The following is a 10,228-nucleotide window of genomic DNA, read 5'->3' as shown; positions in this document are numbered from 1 at the left end:
GAAGTGGGAGGGGAGCTGTTGCATTGTGGTAAACTGTGGTCAATGACATGAGACAAAGTATATGTGAACTACTGTATGGAAAGTGAATTTGCTCTATAAATCTTCACCCAAGTCACAATAAAAATAAAATAAAATAATATAAGGAAATCAATACCATTTACAATAAAACCAAACAAACTCACTGCCGTTGAGGCAGATCCGACTCATAGCAACCCTCCTTGGGTTTCCAAAGCAGTACCACTAGAAGTAGATTGCCCAACCTTCCTTCCAAGGAGTGGCTGTTGGGTTTGAACCACCAGCATTCTGGTTAGCAGTCAAATGCCTTAGGCACTGCGTTACCAGAGCTACCAAAAAAATTAAATACTCGGGAATAAATCTTACCAGGGACACAAAAGACCTGTACAAAGAAAACTGCAAATTATTACTCCAAGAAACCATAAGAGATCTACATAAATGAAAGAACATACCATGCTCATGGATAGGAAGATTGGACATTATGAAAATGTCAATACTATCCAAAGCAACCTATACATTCAATGCAATCCCAATTCAGATCCCATCAACATTCTTTAAGGATATGGAAAAAAAACAGTCACTAACTTTATACAGAAAGGAAAAACACCTTGAATAAGCAAAACACAATCGAAGAGGAAAAACAAAGGAGGAAGTCTCATACTCCTGGATCTCAAAACCTACCATACAGTCGCAGTAGTCAAAACAGCCTGGTATTGGTACAATGACAGACACATAGACTAGAGGAACAGAATTGAGAACCCAGAAATAGATCCATCAACCTATGGTCAGCTGATCTTTGACAAAGGGCTAAAATCCTTAAATGGGGAAGAGATGGTCTCTTTAACAAATGGTGCTGGCAAAACCGGATATCCATTTGTAGAAAAATGAAATAAGGTCTGTATCTCACACCACACACAAAAACTAACTCCAGATGGATTAAAGACTTACTTGTGAAATCTCAAACTATAAAGTTCCTCAAGGAAAAAATAGGGGCAAATTTGTTGTTGTTGGTGGTGGTGGTGGTGTTATGTGCCGTCGAGTCAGACCCAACTCATAGCGACCCCTCCTTGGGTTTCTGAGGAGGTATCACTACAGAAGTAGATTGCTCCATCTTCCTTCCGAGGAGTAGCTGGTGGGTTTGAACCGCCAGTCTTCTGGTTAGTAGTCAAGTGCCTAGTAGCCCTAATATATAGCATAAATAGACTATCAAACATAACCTAAAATGCAGAAGCAGCAGAAGAGAAACTGGATGAATGAATGGGACCTTCTAAAAATTAAATTTTCATATGCTTCAAAAGACTTCTCCAAAAAAGTCAAAAGAGAACCTACAGACTGGGAAAAAATATTTGGCAACAACATATCTGACAAGGGACTTATCCCTAGAATTTATAGAAAACTCCAACTCAATAACAAAAAGACAAACAATACAATTGAAAATGGGCAGAAGACATGAACAGACACTTCACCAAAGAGGATATTCAGGTGGCCAACAAACATATGAAGAAATACTCACAATCATTAGCCACTAGAGAGATGCAAATCAAAACAACAATGAGATACCATCCTGTCCCAGCACTAGAAGCAAAGTTCAACAAGACAGAAAATAACAAATGCTGGCAAGGATATGGAGAGATTAGGACTCTCATACACTGCTGGTGGGACTCAAATGGTACAACTAATGTGGAAAGCAGTACGGCAATTCCTTCAAAAGTTGGAATTAGAAATACCATTTGACCCAGTCATTCCATTACTAGGTATGTTTCCTAAAGAAATGAGATCCAGGACCAGAACAGGCTTATGGACATCCATGTTCATGGCAGCACTATTTATAATAGCAAAACGATGGTAACAACAACCTAGGTGCCCAACAGCAGAAGAATGGATAACCAAACTATGGTACATACACACAATGCAATTCTATGCAACCCGAAAGAGTAACTAACATAGAATCTGCAAAACACCACATAACACTGATGAACTTTGAGAACATTATGCTGCATGAAATAAGTCAATCACAGAAGGACAAATTATCGTATTAGTCCATGTGGTAGTTTTGTTTGTGTGTCAACTTGGCTGGGCCTGGTTGAGTGGGTGGGCAGCTGGTGGTAGTTATTCCCCAGGATGAGACTGGCAATCAGCTCCATGGTGGGATCTACCACAAGTAGCTGAGTAGCTGCCTTTGGTAATGTGGTCTGCTTCCTGTATTTAAGGAGAAGCCTTGGGAACGGTCTCTGGCCTACGGCACACTTGGACCCTACATGTAGCCATGTCATTGCTCAGCAGCCTGCTATGCTCTGCCGACCTTAGGACTTAAAATGGACTTAAGTTAATGGCCTGCCATGTGGTTGGTAACATCGGGACTGTGCCATTTTATTTATCAACCTTGGGCTTCTCAGCCTCAGCAGCCAGCAGCTGTCTGAATAAAGAAACACCTCTAGCTTCAGTGGGCTGGGACCTGGAGGCAGAGCTAGACCCCAAGGTTGAGGGGCTTTCACCCAGCCCCTAGAGCTTGGCACTTTGAACTTGGACTTACAGCCTCCAAATTGTAAGAATAAACTCCTGTTTGTTAAGGCCATCCATTTGTGGTATATTCCTGTCAGAGCGACACTAGGTAACCAGAACAGTCCATTATTGTAAAAAGTCAAGGAAAGGATTATTTATGGCAGGAAATTTTCTTTGCTGGTTACCAGGGGTGGGAGGGGAAAATGAACCTGGAAGAACAAGACATTTGAGGACATATGTTAGATAGGTAGAGACAAGTATTGATTTGGGTGAAGGAAAGGCAATGTACTAAATGTGATTGATCAACACGATGTCACTGAGGAAGAGGAAGACATAGAAAGGTGCATGGGAGGTCAGACAACAAAGAAACCTTTTGCACACAGAGTACTGCATTGTCAGTGATGGCAAACATTGATATAAGGGTGGATAGAGGGGTGGACAGACTGAACGATCAGGTATGTCTATGCAGGGGGCAGTGTGCCCATGACCATGTATAGGGTTGGCAGACAATGTTTCTACAAGTGTATAGGTATGTTCTATAACAATATTCAGGTATATAGTAGAGCTGACAAGAGACAAGGTTGTAGTCACTTCTTGGCCACAGTCAGCTCCCCAGAGGGAATGAGCAGATGGATCTGTGGGCTCGGGACCATGGTCACAGGGAATGTCAAGCTCAATTGGTATAACATACTACACAAAAACATTGTTCCACATCCTACTTTGGTGAGTAGCGATTGAGATCTTAAAAGCTTGCAAGCTGCCATCTAGATGCAACGATGGGTCTCTCCTCATCCAGAGCAAAGAAAAATGAAGAAAACCAAAGACGAATGGAAACAATTAATCCAAGCGACTAGTACACCATACAATCCTCAGCCTATACAACTATGAGACCAGAAAGCTACATGGTGCCCAGCTACCACTATCAACCACTCAGATGGGGATCTACATAGGAGATCTTGGATAGAGCAGGAACAACGTGGAACAAAACTCAAAAATTATTTAAAAAAAAAAAAGGCGGGGGGGGTGGGGACACTAGATTGACTGGTCTAGTAGAGCCTCATGGAATCCTTGAGATTATGGCCCCTAGCTGCCCTTCAGGTCTGGACCTTCAGGTCTGGAATTTAGCCTACTTCTGTAGCTTCCAGTCAAACAAAAGACAGGCATATGAGGTGAACATTTACATAGGCAGATACACTCCTTTGAGAGATCAATCATGGGAGAATAGAAAGGCTGTGTATGCACAGGGAGACAGCTTGGGGGTCAGGAGTGCATGGGAAGGAATGACACAGGGAAGAGGTAACTATGGGGAGGATGTGAGAAGAGAGCTGCTATAGGAAATTGATGTCAATGTCATGAGACACAGTGTATATGAACTGCTGTATGGAAGATGAATTTGCTCTGTAAAATTTCACCCAAATCACAGTAAAAATTAAATACACACACACACACACACGCACACATATATATAGTTGACATGTAACAGGTCTAACTAAGGACTTGTCCAAACTGGCCTCTTTATGTGGTAATTTAAAAATTTGTAGTAAGATTAATTTATAAATATATGGGTTTAGAACCACAACCTTCCCCATAAAAAGATTTCTTTACTGAATGTTAATTCTTTTTAAAGAATTAAATAGCATTAACATCCAGGGCATGCATGCATTCTTGGTAGGAGAAATATTGTCCCCAAGGGGATAAAAGGAACAAAAACTGTCTTGGATAGTGCAATGATTAGAGACCCTTCAAAGGGCAACAATAGAGTATACAGTTCATCTGTGGCATTAAAATTGCATGGGGCAGGGTTGTAATTAGGAAGAAAAAAAAAAAAAAAACCATAGATGAGATAGCCTATCTTACTGTTGTTGTTGTTGTTATTATGTGCCGTCGAGTTGGACCCAACTCAGAGTGACCTCTCCTTGGGTTTCCGAGGCAGTATCACTACGGAAGTAGATTGCCCAACCTTCCTTCCAAGGAGTGGCTGGTGGGTTTGAACCACCAGCCTTCTGGTTAGCAGTCAAGTGTCTTAGGCACTATGCTACCAGAGCTTTGCTTATCTTTCTGTTGTTGTTGTTGTTGTTATGTGCCGTGGAGTTGGCCCCAACTCAGAGTGACCTCTCCTTGGGTTTCCGAGGCAGTATCACTACGGAAGTAGGATTGCCCAACCTTCCTTCCAAGGAGTGGCTGGTGGGTTTGAACCACCAGCCATCTGGTTAGCAGGCAAGTGTCTTAGCCACTATGCTACCAGACTAGCAACACTAAAATTGATGTATATATCATACTTTCAAATTAAAGGTCTTTGTAATGAAGATATCAGCCCTATATAGATATAATCCACTCTCCCTGCCTAGAAACTAAAAACCAGGTGGAGTTTTCTTCTTGCTGAGTGACCTAGAGGCAGCTCTTCTTAATATCCAGGTAAAAGCATGCATTTCATGGCGGAGTATCCACCTGATTCTCACCAACAACCTGGAAGAATGAGTCATTTGAGGACATATGAGCCTTTTTTAAGGACTCATCACAAATAATGGGAGAAACATTCCCGTTACATGACAAGCATTCAGGTATGGAGTAGGATTTGACTGATGATTACAAAAAAGAGGAGTCATCAAGCTATCCCCACCTAGTAACTATCGACTCATCTGGAGCCAAATGAGGAACAACACCCTAACTCCTCCATCAGCACTCCATCCAGATAGGTCATGACAACACCCTATCCCCTCCATCAGGACAGTTCATGACAACACCCTAACTCCTCTACCTGTACTCTATCCAGAGAGGTCATATGGAATATTCTCTTTTATCATTATGAAAATGAAAATTTATTGCATTTATTTACAGTTTTGCCAGAAAGAAAAACTTTAGTGATTTAAAATCTAGAACAGATACAAAAAACTGGCTTACATGATTTTTCTGATCTCTCCAAATCAGCCGGTGTGTACTGAGAAGGAGGGTTCCAGCATCAAACTTTATCTAGAAAGACAAGATCATCACAAAATATTAATAATATGTTACTTAATGTTGTCCACATGTTCTTGTGACTTACACAATACTAAGTTAATCATATGAATAAACATTTTAGAATTAAGTTTATCACAAGTTAAAAAGAAGCAATGCTACACACTTCATAAGTATAAGCTATATATATAGCCTTGATGGAGTTAGGGACAAACTGTAAACAAAATAGTGTGTAACAATAGGGTAATGCGTAAATGAATTCTGATACATCCATAATAGAGAATCCATGCAGAGGTTAAAAAGAATGATGATTAAGAGTTAAATGGGATATTATGGAACTCTAAGACAGAGTTAATGAGAAAAAAAAGCAATTTGAAGCATATCATACATAATCATATATATACCCCCAAGCAACATGTGTGTCATATATACACATATACACACACATACTGTAACTTCATGCTAATAACACACTCATTATATGTTCTTCCCAACTGCACAACTCTCCTTGTGTGTTTTTTATCCTAAGCACACTATGCTAATTTTTTTTACATGTTGCTGACTTCAATTTCTATTTCTGATCACATGAAATGTCACTTAAAATAGGTATTGCTTTTATATTACTTGAAATATAGGCCAAAAATATTTACTGGTTGTCATGGGTTGAATTGTGTCCTCCCAAAATTTGTATCAACCTGGCTGGGCCATGATTCTCATTGGTTTAGCAGTTATGTAATGACACCTCATGATGTTAATCTGATGCGGTAAGCCAGGCAGGTGTAAGGATGAAGGGTGGGATGCAACACCCTTAGTACCTATCACTGCCATGATCCAGTGTAAGAGGAGTTTCCCTGAGGTGTGGCCTGTAGCACCTTTTATCTTACAAGAGATAATAGGAAAGGGAACGGAGCAGAAAGAGGGGGGACTTACTACCAGCCATCTGGTGAGCAGTCAAGTGCCTTAGCCCCTATGCTACCAGAGCTCCCATGATCCAGTGTAAGAGGAGTCCCTGAGGTGTGGCCTGTAGCACCTTTTATCTTACAAGAGATAATAGGAAAGGGAACGGAGCAGAAAGAGGGGGGATTTACTACCAAAGGAGCCAAGAACAGAGTGCATCCTTTGGACACAGGGCCCCTATGCAGGGATCCTCCTAGGACTAAGTGACACAGAGAGAGAAGCCTTCCTCTACAGCTGGCACTCAAATTCAGACTTCAAGTTTCCTAAACTGTGAGAGAATGAATTTCTGTTTATTAAAGAGATCCACTGTGGTATTTCTGTTACAGCAGCACTAGAAAACTGAGACACTGGTAGATCAAAAGTAATATACAAAATTTAACTTTTCTAACTTCTTGAGAGAATATCATTGTCATTCTTGTGAATGGAGCAGTGGGGTGCCACGGTGAAATCAAAGACTATGAATGCATGATGTTACTACTACAAAAGTAAGATTCTGGGACTATTTTTAAACACATAAGCAAGAGATTAAAGAAAATGAACAGAGCAATATAACTTACCTGTAACATGTCAGGACTGGTAAATAAACCAAAATTCACTTATGGAAATGTTGTAAGACACGTGTGGTATATGCATGGCTGTGCTATGCCAGAACTTTTTTAACTTAATTTCATCATTTCCATGTGTTGTATGTATGGGTGTGTTATTTTTGAAAATAAGAGATAGAAATATAAACACACGCACACACATATATGTATATGTAACATCTATATATAAATAATAGGGAAAGACCTAAAAAGAATATGATCTCTTAATGATTATCTCAGAAAAAGAGTAAGGAAGTGGAAGGTAGGGAAGCAAAGAGTTCTTTTTTACTATATACATATTGACTAAATTTTATCTTTTTTTTGTCTGTCAGTTTGTTGTACTGTGTTGGCTTGCGTGTTGTTGTGATGCTGGAAGCTATGCCATTGGTATTTCAACTACTAGCAGTGTCACCCATGGTGGACTGATTTCAGCGGAGATGTAGCCACTGAAAATACAGGTTGCTGAAAACCTTATGAGTAGCAGGGAAACACTGTCTGATACAGCACAGGAAGATAAGTCCATCAGGTTGGAAGGCACTCAAAATAGAACTGGAGAAGAGCTGCCTTTGAGGCGAACTTAATGACCTGGATGGAGTAAAGCTTTCTGGACCTTCATTTGCTAATGCGTCATGATTCAAAATGAGAAGAAACAGCTGCAAACATGCATTAACAATCAGAACATGGAATGTGCAGAGAATCAATCTAGGAAAATTGGAAGTTGTAAAAAATGAAATAGAATGCATGAAGATCAATATCCTAGGCATTAGTGAGCTGAAATGGACTGGTTTTAGCCATTTTGAATCAGACAATCATATGGTCTCCTATGCTGGGAATGACAAATTAAAGAAGAATGGTGTCACAATCATCATCAAAAACAACATTTCAAAATCTATCCTGAAGTATAATACTGTCAGTGACAGGATAATATCCATAGGCCTACAAGGAAGGTAAATTAATAAAACTATAATTCAAATTTATGCACCAACCCCTAAAGCCAAAGATGAAATAACAGAAGATTTTTACCATCTTCTGCAGTCTGAAATTGATCAAACAGGCCATCAAGATATATTGATAATTACTAATGATTGGAATGCAAAAGATGTAAACAAAGCAAAAGCATTGGTAGTTGGAAAACACAGCCTTAGCGACAGAAATTACTGCAGAGATCGCATGATAGACTTCTGCACGACCAATAACTTATTCATTGCAAATGCAGTTAAAAACAACATAAAGAGGGACTATACACCTGGATCTCACCAGACGGAAAACATAGGAATCAGATCAACTATAACTGTGGAAAGAGATAATGGTGAAGCTCTGTATCATCAGGGACCAATTGTGGAACATACCATCAATTGCTCACATGCGAATTTAAGCTGAAGGTGAAGAAAATTAAAAACATGTCCATGAGAGCTAAAATACAACCTTGAATATACACCACCTCAATTTAGAGACCATCTGAAGAAAAGATTTGATGCATTGAACACTGGTGGTTGAAGACCAGACAAGCTGTAAGATAACATCAAGGACATCATACATGAAGAAAGCAAAAGGTCATTAAAAACAGAGGAAAGGAAAAGAAAACAAAAATGGATGTCAGAAAAGAATCTGAAACTTCCTCTTGAACAGAGTAGTTAAAGCAAATGGAAGAAATGATGAAATAAAAGATCCAAACAAAAGAGTTCAAAGGGCAGCTTGAGAAGACAAAACAAAGTATTATACTGAAATGTGCAAAGACCTGGAGTTAGAAAACCAAAAGGAAAGATCACACTTGGCATTATTCAAGTTGAAAGAAATGAAGAAAAAATTCAAGCCTCAAGTACTGAAGGATTCTATGGGCAAAACACTGAGTGATGCAGGAACCATCAAAAGAAGTTGGAAGGAATATAGAGTCACTGTACCAAAAAGAATTGGTCAACATTCAACCATTTCAGGAGGTAGCATACAATCAAGAACTGATAAGAAGGAAAAAATCCAAGGTGCACTAAAGGAATTGGTGAAAAACAATGTGTGGCAGTTAAGGTTGTATGTCAATATGTCTGGTCAGTGATTTTGAGTGGGCTGACAGCTGGAGTAGTTATTCCCCATGATGAGACTGGATATGGTATAATCACTTCATGGTGGAATCTGCTGTGAGCAGCTAATTAGTTGAAGGGCTATTCCTTCTGGGGTGTGGCCTGCTAACTCTGTATATGGAAAAGCCATGGGAAAGTTCTCTAGCTTTTTGTTCATTTTTGGGATCCTGCATATAGCCTGTCATCATCTCCTGTTCCTGGATTTGAACCAGTGACCTGCTATGTTACCTGCCAATCTTGGGATTGTTGCCTTTGCAGCCTATGAGCCAGCAATCTAGCATTTTGCCCCGCTAATCATGGATTTGTCAGCCTCGGCAGCCAGCAGCTGCGTGAGTCAGGAAAAGCCTCCAGCTTGCTTCAGTGGGCCTGGAAGGCAGAGCTAAAGCCCAAAGTCAAAGGGTCTAGAATCCAGAGAGAAAAACTATTCTCCTAGAGCTGGCACTCTGAATTGAGACTTCCAGCCTAGTCTTTCTTCAGAGCCAGCATTCTGAATTCAGACTTCAAGCCTCCTAAACTGTAAAAGAATAAATTTCTGTTTGTTAAAGCCATGTACTTGTGGTATTTCTGTTACAGCAGCACTAAAGAACTAAGACATAAGGCTCCAGGAATTGACAGAAAACCCAATGAGATATTTCAACAAATGGATATAGAGCTGGAGGCAATCACTTGTTTATGCCAAGAAATTTGGAAGATGGCTACCTGGCCAACTGACTGGAATAAATCCGTATTTGTGCCCATTCCAAAGAAAAGTGATCCAACAGAATGTAGAAAACATCAAGCAATATCATTAAGATCATACACAAGTAAAATTTTGCTGAAGATAATTCAAAAATGGTCGCAGCAGTATAATGACAGGGAACTGCCAGAAATTCAAGCCAGATTCAGAAGAGGGCTTGAAACAAAGGATATCACTGCTGATGTCAGATGGATGCTGACTGTAAGTAAAGAGTACTAGAAGGATGCTTATTTGTGTTTTATTGATTATGCAGAGGCATTCAACTGTGTGGATCATAACAAATTATGGATAACATCATGAAGAATGGGAATTACAGGAGGCGGGGCAAGATGGCGGACTAGGCAGAAGGATTGCACAGACCCTCTTCAACAAAGAAAAGGGAAACCAATTAACACAGACACAGA

The 10,228-nt window shown here is 39.9% G+C and overlaps 1 protein-coding gene across 1 annotated transcript in view; it reads right to left on the bottom strand.

Annotated features, from left to right (window-relative positions):
- VPS36 (vacuolar protein sorting 36 homolog) overlaps nt 1-10,228 on the bottom strand; it is a 92,112-nt gene that overhangs the window by 51,497 nt on the left and 30,387 nt on the right. The window contains exon 2 of the mRNA XM_007945236.2: nt 5,419-5,487. Coding sequence (XP_007943427.1) covers nt 5,419-5,487 — 69 coding nt within the window. The remainder of the gene's footprint in view (nt 1-5,418; nt 5,488-10,228) is intronic.

The sequence above is a fragment of the Orycteropus afer genome, unplaced genomic scaffold (assembly GCF_000298275.1).
Source record: "Orycteropus afer afer isolate SDZICR_OR568_19922 unplaced genomic scaffold, OryAfe1.0 scaffold00134, whole genome shotgun sequence".
Taxonomy (NCBI): domain Eukaryota; kingdom Metazoa; phylum Chordata; class Mammalia; order Tubulidentata; family Orycteropodidae; genus Orycteropus; species Orycteropus afer.
Note: the sequence above shows the minus strand (reverse complement) of the source record. Positions and strands in the feature narration are given on the sequence as shown.